We start from the raw sequence: 19,545 nt of genomic DNA on the forward strand, positions 1-19,545 counted from the left end.
AGAAAGAGAGAGAGAGAAAGAAAGAGAGAGAGAAAGAGAGAGAGAGAGAGAGATCCGCCGTTTCAACGCAGGCAAAAAAAAAGTTTCATTGTCCGTCCGCTCCAGACAGCGGACGCCAAAATTATGACGGATCCGTCAAAAAACGGATGCAACGTATGATCATCCGTCACAATCCGCCATTAATGTAAGTCTATGGGAAAAAAACAGATTCCACCAAAAAAAATGGCGGATCCATTTTTTTCTAAAAATATTCTTTTTACAGCCCCCGACACTGAAATACACCCCCTAGACTTTCAGCTTACTATTCATAGCCCCTCTCGCCTCCAGCTGATTCGGGGGGTCACTGCATTCACATGGAGAGGGGCTTAGAAGGCCTTAAAATAGCCAAATAGTCAGACAGAGCTGCCCCCAGATGTGATCATTTATGAGCTGCAACAATAATAGCCATGAAATGGGAACCTCCTCCCCTAATGTAATGATTTATCAGGTCCAGGCACAGACTGCGCTCAGGAATCAGAGGCCATCACAAATGTTTTCTTTTGCATGATAAGTTGGGAACGTGCAAAAACCAGAGCAGGAGCCGAAATCCCAAGAGAAGTGGACAATGGGGACCCCCAGTGCAAGGGAGGGGGGTTTCCCAAGGGAGCCAATCACACGCACAGCCTCATAGAAGCAGCCAGTGTATCTAATCCTATCCTGTGTGATACTGTCTGCTGAGCTGTGTATCTAATCCTATCCTGTGTGATACTGAATGCTGAGTCGTGTATCTAATCCTCTCCTGTGTGATACTGTCTGCTGAGCTGTGTATCTAATCCTATTCTGTGTGATACTGACTGCTGAGCCGTGTATCTAATCCTATCCTGTGTGATACTGTCTGCTGAGCCGTGTATCTAATCATATCCTGTGTGATACTGTCTGCTGAGCTGTGTATCTAATCCTATCCTGTGTGATACCGTCTGCTGATCCGTGTATTTAATCCTATCCTGTGTGATACTGACTGCTGAGTCGTGTATCTAATCCTGTCCTGTGTGATACTGTCTGCTGAGCAGTGTATCTAATCCTGTCCTGTGTGATACTGTCTGCTGAGCAGTGTATCTAATCCTATCCTGTGTGATACTGACTGCTGAGTCGTGTATCCAATCCTATCCTGTATGATACTGTCTGCTGAGCTGTGTATCTAATCCTATCCTGTGTGATACTGACTGCTGAGCCGTGTATCTAATCCTCTCCTGTGTGATACTGACTGCTGAGCTGTGTATCTAATCCTATCCATTTGTGATACTGACTGCTGAGCCGTGTATCTAATCCTATCCTGTGTGATACTGTCTACTGAGCCGTGTATCTAATCCTATCCTGTGTGATACTGACTGCTGAGCTGTGTATCTAATCCTCTCCTGTGTGATACTGACTGCTGAGCCGTGTATCTAATCCTATCCTGTGTGATACTGAATGCTGAGTCGTGTATCTAATCCTCTCCTGTGTGATACTGTCTGCTGAGCTGTGTATCTAATCCTATTCTGTGTGATACTGACTGCTGAGCCGTGTATCTAATCCTATCTTGTGTGATACTGACTGCTGAGCCGTGTATCTAATCCTATCCTGTGAGATACTGTCTGCTGAGCCGTGTATCTAATCCTATCCTGTGTGATACTGTCTGCTGAGCTGTGTATCTAATCCTATCCTGTGTGATACCGTCTGCTGATCCGTGTATCCAATCCTATCCTGTGTGATACCGTCTGCTGATCCGTGTATCCAATCCTATCCTGTATGATACTGTCTGCTGAGCTGTGTATCTAATCCTATCCTGTGTGATACTGACTGCTGAGCCGTGTATCTAATCCTCTCCTGTGTGATACTGACTGCTGAGCTGTGTATCTAATCCTATCCTGTGTGATACTGACTGCTGAGCCGTGTATCTAATCCTATCCTGTGTGATACTGTCTACTGAGCCGTGTATCTAATCCTATCCTGTGTGATACTGACTGCTGAGCTGTGTATCTAATCCTCTCCTGTGTGATACTGACTGCTGAGCCGTGTATCTAATCCTATCCTGTGTGATACTGACTGCTGAGCTGTGTATCTAATCCTCTCCTGTGTGATACTGACTGCTGAGCAGTGTATCTAATCCTCTCCTGTGTGATACTGACTGCTGAGCCGTGTATCTAATCCTCTCCTGTGTGATACTGACTGCTGAGCCGTGTATCTAATCCTATCCTGTGTGATACTGACTGCTGATCCGTGTATCTAATCCTATCCTGTGTGATACTGACTGCTGAGCCGTGTATCTAATCCTCTCCTGTGTGATACTGACTGCTGAGCTGTGTCTAATCCTCTCCTGTGTGATACTGACTGCTGAGCCGTGTATCTAATCCTATCCTGTGTGATACTGACTGCTGAGCTGTGTATCTAATCCTCTCGTGTGATACTTACTGCTGAGCAGTGTATCTAATCCTCTCCTGTGTGATACTGACTGCTGAGCTGTGTATCTAATCCTCTCCTGTGTGATACTGACTGCTGAGCCATGTATCTAATCCTATCCTGTGTGATACTGACTGCTGAGCCGTGTATCTAATCCTATCCTGTGTGATACTGACTGCTGAGCCGTGTATCTAATCCTCTCCTGTGTGATACTGACTGCTGAGCTGTGTCTAATCCTCTCCTGTGTGATACTGACTGCTGAGCCGTGTATCTAATCCTATCCTGTGTGATACTGACTGCTGAGCTGTGTATCTAATCCTCTCGTGTGATACTTACTGCTGAGCAGTGTATCTAATCCTCTCCTGTGTGATACTGACTGCTGAGCTGTGTATCTAATCCTCTCCTGTGTGATACTGACTGCTGAGCCATGTATCTAATCCTATCCTGTGTGATACTGACTGCTGAGCCGTGTATCTAATCCTATCCTGTGTGATACTGACTGCTGAGCCGTGTATCTAATCCTCTCCTGTGTGATACTGACTGCTGAGCTGTGTGTCTAATCCTCTCCTGTGTGATACTGACTGCTGAGCTGTGTATCTAATCCTGTCCTTTGTGATGCTGTCTCACAAGAGGGCATATCTCCCAGATGACGTTGTAGCACAATTTTATTTTTTATTTTTAGTGAACGTAGGAGACGACACTCACCAGCTCGTAGTTGACACGAGGAGTGCAGGAGGACGCAATCTGCAAAAGAAGAGCGACCCGTCAATATCACATCACTTAGTTCTGCACAATAGTTTTTGTCACAATAATTAGAAGCTGCAGGATCGCGATATGTGGACCCCAACGTGAGCAAAACTTATCCCCCAAATATCTCCAGCCTGAGTGTCACCTGACTATATATACCATACACAATAGTAAACACTGTTCAAATATTGTAGATTCTACATTTTTTTTTTTTTTTTCGGTCAGGATGGGGTGCAGAGTGCACATTAATGGGGAAAAATGAACTTTTTTGAATTTCCCAAATGGCTGCAATGAAAGAAAGAGAGAAAAACTGAAAGGGGTCTGAATACTTTCCATACCCGCTGTAGGTAGGAATAAATGGAGTGGTGATGCATATACATTACACGGAGGAACTTTGAGAACATCGTTTTAAACATCAGTGGAGATCTCAGCAGTCAGATAACAACAATCATACATTTATCAGCCAAAAAAAGCAACACCCCATTCTGTCTCCTAATGCATTAGTGATACAATATTTAGTAATATAACAGTGGTCGCTATCAAAATGAGACTTAGGAGGCAGCTTGTGCCAAGCATTGCAAATGCACGAAAACATCCAGTAACAGAGCAAGAATAATGCTGCAATGATGAGCTCACGCCACTAGGTGGCAATCATGTAAATGTAGCTGATGCTGGATGCTGTCATGTTATGAACTGTAAATACTAACTTATAATTGATACATAATATATTACACAATTACAATATTTTCTAATTATTAAAACTGACTATAATATTCATGAAAAGACGACTTAGCAGCAGATTTTATACATTAGATTTTAAATTTTATACAACTTCAAGGGAAGTCCAATAATCCTGAATATTAGATAATTTACCAACTGTCAGGTCCAGTGATAACAGAATGGAACTATAATAATATAAAATCTGCCATTTACAATAAAATAAGCCTAGATATGAATGTAGCTTGATGGAGGACTCTGCTGCTCTGATCTGCGACATGTGAGGACCACTTAGGGATGACAGAAGGAAGGAAAGAAAGAAGGGGAAGGAAGGTGGGAAGGAAGGAAAAAAGGTGGAAAGAGAAGGAGGAAGGAAGGTAGGAAGGTGGGAAGGAAGGAAAGAAGGTGGAAAGGGAAGGAGGAAGGAAGGAAGGAAGGAAGGAAGGAAGGAAGGAAGGAAGGAAGGTGGGAAGGAAGGAAGGAAGGAAAGAGAAGATGGGAAGGAAAGAAAAGGGAAGGAGGAAGGAGGGAGGAAAAGAAGGAATGAAGGAAGGTAAGGGAAGGAGGAAGGAAGGTGGGAAGAAAGGAAAGAAAGGGAGAAAGGAAGGAAAGAAAGGGAAGAGAGTAGAAAAAAAGGAGGGAATTGCCCTTAAAATCTACTCACGTGCACTTCCTCCCATCACCACTAGAGGACGCCATTTTCAATTAATCAGATTTTCACAGAACCTGAACCCAACTCTGCGGGGTCTCCACCTGCAGGCAACACTCCTGTCATGTTCAGTCCTGCCTGAGGTCCAAGACTCTGACATCATCCTGGGCCTGAAACTATATCTTGACTTTTAGTTATAAGTTGGATGGGAGCCGGAGACAGGAGCCTCACACGGAGTTCTGGATACACAAAGGTCAATTGTAATCAGCCGTCCCGAAACATTCCATCAGATCGAAACCGCAGGGAACGCAACAAGTCCAGACGCCGCGTCCTGCGTAATAATAACAGACTATTTATAGGAACATTCCCCAAAATCCTAATAAACCTGACCTCCAAATAAAGAAAAATGACGTCGCCATGTATCATAAGGACGTTCCTGGAGACCTCAGTAAAATGGGTGTCCGGGGAGCAATCGCGAGTGCCAGCAAGCTACTATGTATCTTTCCTACATTGTTTCATTCTTCCATTTGGAAGATACAGTTAGGTCCATATATATTTGGACAGAGACAACATTTTTCTAATTTTGGTTCTAGACATTACCACAATGAATTTTAAACAAAATAATTCAGATGCAGTTGAAGTTCAGACTTTCAGCTTTCATTTGAGGGTGTCCACATTAACATTGGATGAAGGGTTTAGGAGTTTCAGCTCCTTAACATGTGCCACCCTGTTTTTAAAGGGACCAAAAGTAATTGGACAGATTAAATAATTGTAAATAAAATGTTCATTTCTAGTACTTGGTTGACAACCCTTTGTTGGCAATGACTGCCTGAAGTCTTGATCTCATGGACATCACCAGACGCTGTGTTTCCTCCTTTTTGATGCTCTGCCAGGCCTTCACTGCGGTGGTTTTCAATTGCTGTTTGTTTGTGAGCCTTTCTGTCTGAAGTTTAGTCTTTAACAAGTGAAATGCATGCTCAATTGGGCTGAGATCAGGTGACTGACTTGGCCATTCCAGAATATTCCACTTCTTTGCTTTAATAAACTCCTGGCTTGCTTTGGCTTTATGTTTTGGGTCATTGTCCATCTGTAGTATGAAACGACGACCAATCAGTTTGGCTGCATTTGGCTGGATCTGAGCACACAGTATGGCTCTGAATACCTCAGAATTCATTCGGCTGCTTCTGTCCTGTGTCACATCATCAATAAACACTAGTGACCCAGTGCCACTGGCAGCCATGCATGCCCAAGCCATCACACTGCCTCCGCCGTGTGTTACAGATGATCTGGTATGCTTTGGATCATGAGCTGTTCCACGTCTTCGCCATACTTTTCTCTTTCCATCATTCTGGTAGAGGTTGATCTTGGTTTCTTCTGTCCATAGAATGTTCTTCCAAATCTGTGCTGGCTTTTTTAGATGTTTTTTAGCAAAGTCCAGTCTAGCCTTTTGATCCTTGATGCTTACGAGTGGCTTGTACCGCGCAGTGACCCCTCTGTATTTACTTTCATGCAGTCTTCTCTTTATGGTAGATTTGGATATTGATACGCCTACCTCCTGGAGAGTGTTGGTCACTTGGTTGGCTGTTGTGAAGGGGTTTCTCTTCACCATGGAGATTATTCTGCGATCATCCACCACTGTTGTCTTCCGTGGGCGCCCAGGTCTTTTTGCATTGATGAGTTCACCAGTGCTTTCTTTCTTTCTCAGGATGCACCAAACTGTAAATTTTGCCGCTCCTAATGTTGTAGCAATTTCTCGGATGGGTTTTTTTCTGTTTTTGCAGCTTAAGGATGGCTTGTTTCACCTGCATGGAGAGCTCCTTTGACCGCATGTTTCCTTCACAGCAAAACCTTCCAAATGCAAGCACCACACCTCAAATCAACTCCAGGCCTTTTATCTACTTAACTGAGAATGACATAACGAAGGGATTGCCCACACCTGTCCATGAAATAGCCTTGGAGTCAATTGTCCGATTACTTTTGGTCCCTTTAAAAACAGGGTGGCACATGATAAGGAGCTGAAACTCCTAAACCCTTCATCCAATGTTAATGTGGATACCCTCAAATGAAAGCTGAAAGTCTGAGCTTCAACTGCATCTGAATTGTTTTGTTTAAAATTCATTGTGGTAATGTCTAGAACCAAAATTAGAAAAATGTTGTCTCTGTCCAAATATATATGGACCTAACTGTATTTAAAGGAACTGCCTCACCACAATGTATAAAGTGCTTGTAAAAACAAAACTGCAATTTACTTCTTTTCAAAACCCCTCTATAATCTAAAAGAAAGAAGGGATTTTGAATACTATAGTTTATAGCTTGTTGCTTAGGTTACCGACCAACGCTGCAGTCTACGAGAGGTGACCAGTTGCATAGGCAATAGAGCTTGTAAGAGCTGCTCTGAAGCTGCCCAGACCGCTGGAGCCGGTCAGTCCGATGGTCCCGCATGGACCATCATAATAACCCCTCATAGAACTTCTCATCCTGAGCCTCATGAATAGAACAGTGCAGACTGACAAGTGAAGGAGAAGAGATCAAGTTGGAGGGAAGTTTTTATGATGGCAAGAGTCTGGGGACAGCGGCGTGACAACTCTATGGTCTGTTCTAAGGATATTCTGTGACAATTCTGATAACTTCAGAGGATACACATGAAGGGACAGAGATTATGATATTGCCTGGAGGAGCAGTAGGAGGGATCGGGGGGGATGTGGCACGAGGCTGCAGGGAGCGGAGATGTCACCTGCACATTCACATCGGTCTGATTTATCAAACGTCTACAGCTGTTTGCGAGGATCATAAAAAAGGTTTAATAAGCAAAATGTACAAAAAACAATAAATATCACCTTGGAGGAAAGCTGAAGACATTACCAAAAAGTAACAAAAAAAGATCACTAGATAATAAAAATGACATCACTGACACCACATGGATATTACAGATGCACAGCATGGATGATAACAGGGACTGATGAAAACATCTACTGTACTATCCAGGACATCATCGGTTAATTACATCACCTATATACAGTGCCTACAAGTAGTATTCAACCCCCTGCAGATTTAGCAGGTTTACACATTCGGAATTAACTTGGCATTGTGACATTTGGACTGTAGATCAGCCTGGAAGTGTGAAATGCACTGCAGCAAAAAAGAATGTTATTTCTTTGTTTCATTTTTTTTTTAAATTGTGAAAAGTTTATTCAGAGGGTCATTTATTATTCAACCCCTCAAACCACCAGAATTCTGTTTGGTTCCCCTAAAGTATTAAGAAGTATTTCATGCACAAAGAACAATGAGCTTCACATGTTTGGATTAATTATCTTTTTCCGGCCTTTTCTGACTATTTAAGACCCTCCCCAGACTTGTGAACAGCACTCATACATGGTCAACATGGGAAAGACAAAGGAGCATTCCAAGGCCATCAGAGACAAGATCGTGGAGGGTCACCAGGCTGGCAAGGGGTACAAAACCCTTTCCAAGGAGTTGGGCTTACCTGTCTCCACTGTTGGGAGCATCATCCGGAAGTGGAAGGCTTATGGAACTACTGTTAGCCTTCCACGGCCTGGACAGCCTTTGAAAGTTTCCTCCCGTGCCGAGGCCAGGCTTGTCCGAAGAGTCAAGGCTAACCCAAGGACAACAAGGAAGGAGCTCCGGGAAGATCTCATGGCAGTGGGGACATTGGTTTCAGTCAATACCATAAGTAACGTACTCCACCGCAATGGTCTCCGTTCCAGACGAGCCCGTAAGGTACCTTTACTTTCAAAGCGTCATGTCAAGGCTCGTCTACAGTTTGCTCATGATCACTTGGAGGACTCTGAGACAGACTGGTTCAAGGTTCTCTGGTCTGATGAGACCAAGATCGAGATCTTTGGTGCCAACCACACACGTGACGTTTGGAGACTGGATGGCACTGCATACGACCCCAAGAATACCATCCCTACAGTCAAGCATGGTGGTGGCAGCATCATGCTGTGGGGCTGTTTCTCAGCCAAGGGGCCTGGCCATCTGGTCCGCATCCATGGGAAGATGGATAGCACGGCCTACCTGGAGATTTTGGCCAAGAACCTCCGCTCCTCCATCAAGGATCTTAAGATGGGTCGTCATTTCATCTTCCAACAAGACAACGACCCAAAGCACACAGCCAAGAAAACCAAGGCCTTGTTCAAGAGGCAAAAAACCAAGGTGTTGGAGTGGCCTAGTCAGTCTCCTGACCTTAACCCAATTGAAAACTTGTAGAAGGAGCTCAAGATTAAAGTCCACATGAGACACCCAAAGAACCTAGATAACTTGGAGAAGATCTGCATGGAGGAGTGGGCCAAGATATCTCCAGAGACCTGTGCCGGCCTGATCAGGTCTTATAAAAGACGATTATTAGCTGTAATTGCAAACAAGGGTTATTCCACAAAATATTAAACCTAGGGGTTGAATAATAAGCGACCCACACTTTTATGTTTAAAATTTATTAAAATTTAACTGAGCAACATAACTTTTTGGTTTTTAAGATTTATGCATCTGTTAATAAATCCTGCTCCTGTGTGAAGTTTGAAGGCTCTAACTTATTTGCATCTTATCAAACCTGCTAAATCTGCAGGGGGTTGAATACTACTTGTAGGCACTGTATAATAGGAATGAAGGTGACATCATACATTTACTGATATCATGAATAGAAGATATCAAGTAGATGCACAGAATGGCAAATATCACTGCAAGATCACGGCAGAATGATGGTGTGAATGATACTTCTGATGGATGACATCACTAGACGATGATATCTACATAGTATGGATGATGTCACCAGTGTATGACGTCATAATTGATTTTTTTATAACATAACTAAAAGATGACATCAAACAAATAGTATAGACAATATCACTAATGGACGACTTCACCAGAAAAGATAGGATGGATGACATCACTAATAGAAGCATGATGTCACTACATACAAATGGACGGCATTGATGACATCACTAGTAGTGTAGTATGGAGGATGTCAGTAAGGGATGACATCATATGAATGCATTTTAAAGATATCATCATATAGATACTAAAAGACTAGAGCTGACTAGTTGGCTGTACACTGTGAGAGAGTACTGGGAGTTGTAGTTTCCCAACAGCTGTAGATCCACAGGTTGCAGACCCCTGACCCTACAGGTTTCGGCTGTTCCACTTCCACCTCCAAATGTTTGATGATCAGAATCTACAGTATTTCATCCCAATGATGGAGGCCAGAGACCCAATCCATCTGCACTCTTATCTCTGGTGGTCGTTACATTAACACTAGTGAATATTAATAATTAATGCGGAAGATTTAGCTGATGTTATCTCTGGCCGCGATAAAGAACTGGCGGAAGATGTGAGAAAACCAACATCAAACACCTAAATATAGAAGAGTTACAGAACATGGGAGGGAAGATGAAAGCGAGAGACAGAAGTCATCCAAATACTGGAAATGCTGGAAACAGGTTACTCTGTGGGGAAAAGAGGGATGGAGGAAAAAATGGAGGGATGGAGGGAGGATGGAGAGATGGAGGGATGGAGGGAGGATGGATGGAGAGATAGATGGATGGAGAGATGGAGGAATGGATGGAGAGATAGATGGATGGAGAGATAGATGGATGGAGAGATAGATGGATGGAGAGATAGATGGATGGAGAGATGGAGGAATGGATGGGTGGATGGATGGAAGCAGAGATGGATGGATGGAGGGATGGATAGATAGAGAGATGGATGGAGGGGGAGATGGAGAGAGGATGGAGATGGATGGTGGAATGGATGAATGAATGAATGAATAGATGGAGGGAGGTAGGGAGGGGGATTCAGGGATGGAGGCGGAGATGGATGAAGAGAGGGAGGATGGAGGGAGGGAGGATGGATGGGAGAATCGATGAATAGATGGATGGATGGATGGAGAGGGAGCTAGATAGATGGAGAGGAAGATGGATGGATGGATGGAAGGGGAGATAGATGGATGCATGGATGGATGGAAAGAGGAGGATAAATGGATTTACGGGGAGACGGATGGATGGAGGAGATGGATGTAGGGGGAGATTGATAGAGGCGGAGATGGATGGATGGAGGTTCAGATGAATGGATAAAAGGAAGGAAGATGACTGGATGGAAGGATAGAGGAAGGGATGAGAGAAAGATGGATGAATGGAGGGAGGGGAGAAAGGATGGATGGAGGGAGGAGAAGGGATGGATGGATGGAGGGAGGAGAGGGATGGATAGAGGGATGGATGGATGGATGGATGGATGGATGGATGGAGGAATAATTTCCAGGATGAACTGAAATGTTGTTGTAACATTCGACTCCATTGATGGAGGCAGAGATGGATGGATAGATGAAGGGATGAGAGATAGAAAGATGGATGAATGGAGGGAGGGAGGGGAGAAAGGTTTAATGGAGGGAGGGATAATATCCAGGAGGAACTGAAATGTTACTGAAACATACAGATCCATAAAGGCAGAATATTTTCTTTTACTTTGAATTCTGGATTGCTGCATGTTTTACATTGTATCTACTTATGGATATGACTGAAGACCCCTGATTTGCATCCTGTGATACTGTGGTGCTGAGTCAGCTTTTTTCTAGACAAACACTTTCATAAACCCCCAACATTAAAACTAAATTCAAAAATAGAAATTTACAGAAATAAAGAAAATCATGTTCCTGTTTCTGACCCATAAGACCCTCCTGCTCCGGACGTGTTCTGACCCACTCACCGTTTTGTTGCCATGAATGGGTTAACCCGCTGCCATGTGTCTGTACATTTCCAGAGACTTCTATTCCCTTCTTGCACTTTGCTATGATAAAACGCTACCATTTATGGCCTGGTGTCCTGGAGGAATAGCCGGGCTGTGCTGGCGGGCGGCCATACGCTCCGGGGGCCGGGAATGTTTGTGCAACAACCTGGGCTGAGGCAGAGTTTGGCGCTGGACGGCTGTTTGGACGCCGCTACATCGAAAGCGCTTAAACCTTCCTGAGCTCCTGCTGCAAGCGCTGGATGTCTGCTCCACATAAACAGATTTGGGAGAATTATTGCCGCGGCCCAGATGCTTCATGATGTTGTCAGGAGGCGGCTAATAATTAATGGGGACTGTATAAATAGCCGTGACGTCGGCCTGTAAGCACCAAATGCTGCTGACCATGGCTGGAATAAACGTGTACTTGTTCCTTGGAAAGCTGGGTGACAAGCATTATAGCCACAATTACTGGACGGCTTTCCAAGACCCCAGAATGGCATGCTAACGTGCGGGGAGTGGGTTATATTCTGACATGTTTTAGTAAATACTTGTATCCCTCATGAAATAACGATTTTGCAGAATCTTCCCTCAATGCATTGCTAAATTCCTCTGCTGTTCCTCCTGGTAAATTGTGAATGATCTTGGTGTAAATATCGCACGTGTCGCCAGGCGACTCCTGTGTTAGACTATGCGCAGACACTCGCTACTGACCAGTGTCCTGTTATACATCACCAGGAGGAACAACAGAGGAACAAAACTGCTTCATTTATGCTCTATTTAAGAGAGACTTGGGTTTTTGATTGTAAAAATGCTATAACAAACACAAATCCCGAGTCCGCAGCTCTGGTGCCCATCATGTCACTTTATCATAGCTGCCAACCAAGGCTCACAGTGCTGGCGTCGCAGCGTTTGGGTGTTTTCTCAGTGCCCCTGTGTGAAGCCTCAAAGTGTGAATGGAAAACAAAGGGAGGCATCACTCATGCGCTGCGGAGAAGGAATAATCCTTCAAATCAAAACATTTATTTGAACAGGTTTAAAAGTCAACGCGTTTCGAGGTCACACATGACAAATCTGCCACTAAGCAACTCAGCAAGGTGAGGGTGACTCCAGGGCTGTGGAGTTGGTAAGACAAACCTGCGACTCCGACTCCTCAATTTCCCTTACACCGACTCCACGACTCCGACTCCTCAATTTCCCTTACACCGACTCCACGACTCCGACTCTCACATATATTGCTTATATTTAAGTGAAAAATTTATTCTAGTACAATGTGAACATCAGACATTAAATCATTTTTATGATCCAATAATCAAGATATTTAGATAGAACATAATATCTATTGGAATACAACTTTAGAACACAAAAAACTGTAATAAATTGTAAACATGTAATACACTAATATCGATTACATACATACATATATATATATACACACACACACACAGTATACATATATATAACACTATGCAATAAACTATAAGTGGCAAAAAACAGTTTTCAACAAAAACATACTAAATAACATTTGTGCAGTCTATGAATTTGTTCTAAGAAATAGAATCGCCTCCATCAGATCCTCCTTCATAGATGACCTCAAATCTGACCTAATAATTTTTAAGGCCAGAGAACAACCTCCCTACAGTAACTTGGGTTGGAGGCAAAGCCGTAACCACATGGAAACGTCTCTAACAATTTCCAGGTATAAAGGAATTGCCTCGTGCACAGTCAGTTTTGATGAACGGTTGAATTTTTCTATTTCTTTGAGAACAAGTGAAACATTTTGCTGACATATGGTCAATCTGCTGCTATAGGAGACGGAGTGAAATCTTTTTACTTGCGGCAACGCTTTGCCTGCTCCATGTAATACAAATACTTGTCAAAGTCAAACTCCTCATCTGATGAGGATGAAGATATGGCAGCAGTAGCACTGTCAGGACCCGAGTCCTCTTGCGCCTGGCAGTCCTCCTGTAGGCCACTCATCCTAACTGCTTCCCTCAGTCAGAGCTTCTTTTCCTTTAGTAAGCTGTTGATCATCAAGCAACACAAGATGACTTGGGTCCACATAAACAGCTGCCAGAAAAATTTTATTTTCCAATAGCTGTGTCTCTCTCTGTTTCATTGAAGCAGAAATGCCATCTGCGATTAAACAGCAAAATAGCAAGTTCTTCCGCTCCCTCATGAAAATGCCAGGAGTTAAAACATCAGCTTGTAATTTTTTAGCTTGCAAAATGCTACAGATCACTTGGAGAACTGATTGACATGTTGGTCACACTCGTCAAACATAGTGTTTGACAAGTGTGACCAACTTTTTACTACTGAGGCCGCCTATGCAGCATCAGTAGTAAAAGATAGAATGTAAAAAAAAATAAAAAATTGTGTTCTTACCTTCCGACGTCCCGCGCATCCGTTCCCAGTAATTCTTTGCGAAAATGCCCGCGATGACGTCCGTTCTCGCGGGATCGCGAAGTCTCGCGGTAATTCGCGATGACGTCGCGCGAATGACCGCGAGATTTCGCGATCCCGTGAGAACGGACGCCATCGCGGGCATTTTCGCAAAGGATTACTGGGAACGGAAGCATGGAGAGAGGCGGGAATGCTGCGCGGGACGCCGGAAGGTAAGAACAACAATATTTTTTATTTTAAATTCTATTTTTAACAGGGATATGGTACCCAGAGCCCGGAGGAGAATCTCCTCTCCTCCGGACCGTGGGTACCATCCGCAATTGTTCTGCTTACTTTCCGCATGGTGTGCACAGCCACATGCGGGAAGTAAGCGGAACAATGCATTCCTATGGGTGCGGGATCGCCGCTATTCCGCAAATTAATGAGCATGCTGCGGTTTTTTACCGCGAAGCGATTCCGCCACGGTAAGAACCGCAGCATTAGCACAGCATTGCGGAATCCCATAGGAATGCATGGGATGCTTATTTTTCGCGTTTTCGCGGCAAAATCGCGCGGTTAAAACCGCCGCGGAAACGCGAAAAAAACGCCACGTGTGAACTCAGCCTTAGGGTTACCTGAGGGTTCGCCATATCTATAAGAAATGGTTTCAGTTGATCAACAACTGCCCTTTCCCAGCACGTCTCTTCAAGATGGAATCAATTTTAGGGGTTCTGGCGGCAATAACCAATTTCCTCACTTTTCCAATCAGATTTCCAGCATGTCCCTCTTGCAGACTCTCTTATTGCCAGCTGCAGCGTGTGCACAACACAGCGCATGTGATGAATAGGAAAGTGTTTTGAAGCAGCTTCAACAAGATCATCTATTTCTACAGTATAATTTTGCTGTTCTTCTGTAGTAATATCTGTTTGTTCCTCAGTTACATGAACAGCACTGTGGCCTTCCATCTCAAACACACTGAATCCTAAGTGTTCCTATAGCTGTTGTTCATTATTCTCATTCATCAGTGTAATTGGACTTATGTTTGAAGCATTGTCCGTTACAATAGCAAGAACCTGTTCTTTTTTGAGTTCGTCATCTTGCAGAACTTTTTCCACTAAGGCCTGGAGAAACTGGCTGCTGTGAGGAGCTTTAGTATCTTTTACTGCCAGCGTGTTTGTAACAATTTTTGTTGTCACAAACATATCGAACATTGATGGCAAAATAGTTCACTCTGTGACGTGTGCAGGTGTCCAATGTAAGAAACATGAAGCGTCTTTTGAGAGTCTTTTTAAGATCTTCCTTTTTGTTTAAGGGCTTCTTCAATCACTAATTTTCTAATACTTTCTCTTTCCAGAGAAACACCAAGTTTGCGGCCATTTCTCCATTAAGAGCTGTAAAAGCCGGTCGTGCAAATAATGGTAATGGTACACCGTCCTTCACAACAAGCTGTATGAGCCGTCTGTTAGACATACCTGCTGACATTGTTACAGTAACTTTGTCACTTACAAAATATCTTGTTAATGATGTTTGAGATGCTCTTTCCTCCTCATTTGCCTGGCAGGAAGTGTCAGTCTGTGTGCTACCCGGCTTTCATTCTTTTTGGTACAGATAAGATATGGAGACAGATATGGATAAATGGATATATAGATAGATAGAGCAGATTTCTAACATTATCTATGAGCTCAAAAACCTTTCAGGTGATGCGGTTTTATAAAAATCTGATCGGCTTTTGCAGCTGAAAAACGCATCCACAAAAAACGCAGCAAAAACGCTGTGTGTGAATGTAGCCTTAGATCAGGAATAGAACAGTCATTTATAGGACATTTCATAACTTTCCCAAATTCCTATGAAAAAATATTCAGCACATCCTGCATTGAATTACTGTACCCAATTTATTATATATTTTAGGAGTCGGAGTCGGTCCATTTTATACCGACTCCAACTCCGACTCCACCAAAATGAGCACCGACTCCGACTCCACAGCCCTGGGTGTCTCCCCTTTACCTGACACTCCATTGTCATTGGATAAGACCCTACTGCGCTTTGTCTCTTCCCAGTTTATTTTCGTATTTAATACTCCCTAATAGCAGCAGATGGGGGGCTGTGCGCCATGTACAAACACCGTACTATCGTCTCATTCTTCTCCCTGAATATAGCTGTAACAAATTAGCGTACACGGCGGCCGCACAGAAACATGGACGACATCTGCACGGTGTAATTGAAACCACTCCACTATATGAAGGAAAATAAGATTAGAAGCAGCAGCTTTACCCTCAACAAAGACAGAGGAGCCGATCAATCAGCGACGTGTGCGGTACATCCGCCGGCAACAGCGCAAGTCATACAGTGTAACATCCAAAGACAAGTACAGCATGTACACAGCGACTCCGCCAGCAAAATAGTGAGTACAGCTCTGGAGTATAATACAGGAGGTAACTCAGGATCAGTAATGTAATGTATGTACACAGTGACTGCACCAGCAGAATAGTGAGTGCAGCTCTGGGGTATAATACAGGATGTAACTCAGGATCAGTAATGTAATGTATGTACACAGTGACTGCACCAGCAGAATAGTGAGTGCAGCTCTGGGGTATAATACAGGATGTAATTCAGGATCAGTAATGTAATGTATGTACACAGTGACTGCACCAGCAGAATAGTGAGTGCAGCTCTGGGGTATAATACAGGATGTAATTCAGGATCAGTAATGTAATGTATGTACACAGTGACTGCACCAGCAGAATAGTGAGTGCAGCTCTGGAGTATAATATCGGATGTAACTCAGGATCAGTAATGTAATGTATGTACACAGTGACTGCACCAGCAGAATAGTGATTACAGCTCTGGGGTATAATACCGGATGTAACTCAGGATCAGTAATGTAATGTATGTACACAGTGACTGCACCAGCAGAATAGTGAGTGCAGCTCTTCTCAGCTGCTGCTCATTCTGGTAATTATGGGTGCGTTTGCCACTGATCCTGCTGTGTGCTCCTGAGCTCCAGAGAACCAACAACTCTCCACCCAGGGACCTGCTCTCTCTCCTACCCAGGGAGGAGTGAGTTTCCTGGAATGAGTGAAGGAGCCAAGTCCCAGGCTTCTGTTTCCTGGTCCAGGCCGACAGGGGGCAGAAGAAACTAGCAACCGGCCTGCACATCAGAGGACTCGGGGGTGAGACGCTCCACCAAGAGTCGCACCAATGTGGCTCCTACTCCCCCCAAGTCTGCAGAGACTCAGAGAAGCCAGAAGGCTTCAAATATGGAGAAGCCTGCTAGCAGCGTGCAAGATGGCAGTCCTTCCGGAGGAAAGCGGAGTGCACATGGAGGTAAGGCAGACCTCACGGAGGAGGGTTGGGGGCTGCAGAAACCAAAGGAGTCTGTGTCCACCTATGCCTCCCGGGTCATGAGCCACCTCCATGAGTACGAAGAGGTGAGTAAGACCATCAGGAGGCTCCAGGAGGAGCTGCGCTGCAAAATCGTCAAAGCTGCAGGTGCCTCCAGACCCAGGAAGACCCAACTCCAGGCGGAGGTAAAAAGACTTAAACATGACATTAATGAGCTGGAGGTGAGAAAAGCTTTTATAAGAGAAAAAAGTGGACCATTTAGAGAAAAACTGCTCAATGAAGACAGATTTAGAGAAATGACTGATAACAGAGAGCAAAGGCAGATGGGGGGGCTGCAGCCTGAGAGCCAGGTGGATGATGATGATGAGGATGATGACCAGCAGAAAGCCCCACCTGGCAGCCTGCAAAGTTACCCGCAGGCTACGTGCAGCGAGCTCCCTGCTGGACAGGCGACATTGGCATCTGGTCGTAGTTCTGCTGGCCCTGGGGAGGACAGTGACAACAATGGCCAGGGAGGGGCTCTAATGGCGGAGATCAAGCTCCTGGAGTCCCACAGTGTGCCTTCAGAATTTCCATCTTGGTGACGATTTACCAGAGGAGGCACCTGGGGGCAAGAAGAAAAAGGCAAAGAAAACCAAGCCAAAGCTACAGAAGTGGTAAGCTAAGTACAGTGCATTGCGAAAGTATTCGGCTCCCTGGAACTTTTCAACCTTTTCCCACAAATCATGCTTCAAACATAAAGATGCCAAATGTACGGTAAACTTTTGGTGAAGAATCAACAAGTGGGACACAATTGTGAAGTTGAACGAAATTTATGGGTCATTTTAAATTTTTGTGGAAATTCAAAAACTGAAAAGTGGGGCGTGCAATATTATTCGGCCCCTTTCAGTGCAGCAGACTCACTCCAGAAGTTCACTGTGGATCTCTGAAGGATCCAATGTTGTCCTAAATGACTAATGATGATAAATATAATCCACCTGTGTGTAATCAAGTCTCCGTATAAATGCACCTGCTCTGTGATAGTCTCAGGGTTCGGTTTGATGCACAGAGAGCATCATGAAGACCAAGGAGCACAACAGGCAGGTCCGTGATACTGTTGTGGAGAAGTTTAAAGCTGGAAATGGATACAAAATGATTTCCAAAACTTTAAACATCCCAAGGAGCACTGTGCAAGCGATCATACTGAAATGGAAGGAGTATCATACCACTGCAGATCTACCAAGACCGGCCGTCCATCTAAACTTTCAAACAAGGAGAAGACAGATCAGAGATGCAGCAAAGAGGCCCATGATCACTCTGGATGAACTGCAGAGATCTACAGCTGCGGTGAGACAGTCTGTCCATAGGGCAACAATCAGTCGTACACTGCACAAATTGGGCCTTTATGGAAGAGTGGCAAGAAGAAAGCGATTTCTCAAACATGTCCATAAAAAGTGTCATTTAAATTACAACAAGCCACCTGGGAGACACACCAAACATGTGGAAGAAGCTGCTCTAGGCAGATGAAACAAAAATCTAACTTTTTGGCAACAATGCCAAACGATATGTTTGGCGTAAAGGCAACACAGCTTATCACCCTGAACACACCATCCCCACTGTCAAACATGGTGGTGGCAGCATGATGGTTTGGGCCTGCTTTTCTTCAGCAGGGACAGGGAAGATGGTTAAAATTGATGGGAAGATGGATGGAGCCAAATACAGGACCATTCTTGAAGAAAACCTGTTGGAGTCTGCAAAAGACCTGAGACTGGGACGGAGATTTGTCTTCCAACAAGACAATGATCCCAAACATAAAGCAAAATCTACAATGGAATGGTTCACAAATAAATGTATCCAGGTGTTAGAATGGTCAAGTCAAAGTCCAGACCTGAATCCAATCAAGAGTCTGTGGAAAGAGCTGAAAACTGCTGTTCACAAACGATCTAAATCAAACCTCACTGAACTCGAGCTGTTTGCCAAGGAAGAATGGGCGAGAATTTCAGTCTCTCGATGTACAAAACCGATAGGGACATACCCCAAGCGACTGCAGCTGTAATCGCAGCAAAAGGTGGCGCAACATAGTATTAAGTTAAAGGGGCCGAATAATATTGCAAGATCTTGATATCAAGGATCAGTGGCGCCTGATATCAACAATAAAACATCGGAAAATATCAATTGATGATAAGGAGCGCACACGTAAGACCAGGGGTGAGGTCGCCTCCAGTTCTGTGGAGGAGACTGAGCCACTTGTGCCTGATGATGCGGAGGTCAAAATGTCACCCCCTGTTGTCACTGGTCTAGCAGGAGTGAATGTGGTGGCGGGGTATGAATGTGGAAAATTCTTTGTCTAGTGGTGTGGTTGCTGGTTTGGTGGAGAGTGAGGGTGCTATGGAGGTGGGTAATAGTGATACTGTTGGTGTTGATGTGGTCACTGGTCCGGTTGCCCTCCCCCCCAGTGGTGGAAGAACCCATCAGGAGTTATGCCGCTGTCACCTCCGGGGGAAATAGGGCATCCTCCTAGTCTCCGGCCTCTGGGGACGGCATGCTGCAGCGGTGTCTCCTGGAGGCTCTAAAGAAGG

At 44.4% G+C, this 19,545-nt stretch overlaps 1 protein-coding gene and 1 long non-coding RNA gene across 10 annotated transcripts in view; one reads left to right on the top strand and one right to left on the bottom strand.

Moving 5' to 3' along the window:
* Nucleotides 1–19,545, bottom strand: part of TNS1 (tensin 1) — a 461,328-nt gene that overhangs the window by 152,269 nt on the left and 289,514 nt on the right. For all 9 annotated transcript variants that reach the window (XM_073545363.1, XM_073545362.1, XM_073545371.1 and 6 more), the window contains one exon: nt 3,124–3,162. In XM_073545363.1, the coding sequence (XP_073401464.1) occupies nt 3,124–3,162 (39 nt within the window). The remainder of the gene's footprint in view (nt 1–3,123; nt 3,163–19,545) is intronic.
* LOC141049184 (uncharacterized) overlaps nt 15,416–19,545 on the top strand; it is a 42,390-nt gene continuing 38,260 nt past the window's right edge. Inside the window, exon 1 of the long non-coding RNA XR_012220274.1 lies at nt 15,416–16,046. This is a non-coding gene — a long non-coding RNA (uncharacterized lncRNA). The remainder of the gene's footprint in view (nt 16,047–19,545) is intronic.

This window comes from Dendrobates tinctorius, unplaced genomic scaffold (genome assembly GCF_039654945.1).
Source record: "Dendrobates tinctorius isolate UK_male_01 unplaced genomic scaffold, ASM3965494v1 ptg000143l, whole genome shotgun sequence".
NCBI classification, from domain to species: Eukaryota; Metazoa; Chordata; class Amphibia; order Anura; family Dendrobatidae; genus Dendrobates; species Dendrobates tinctorius.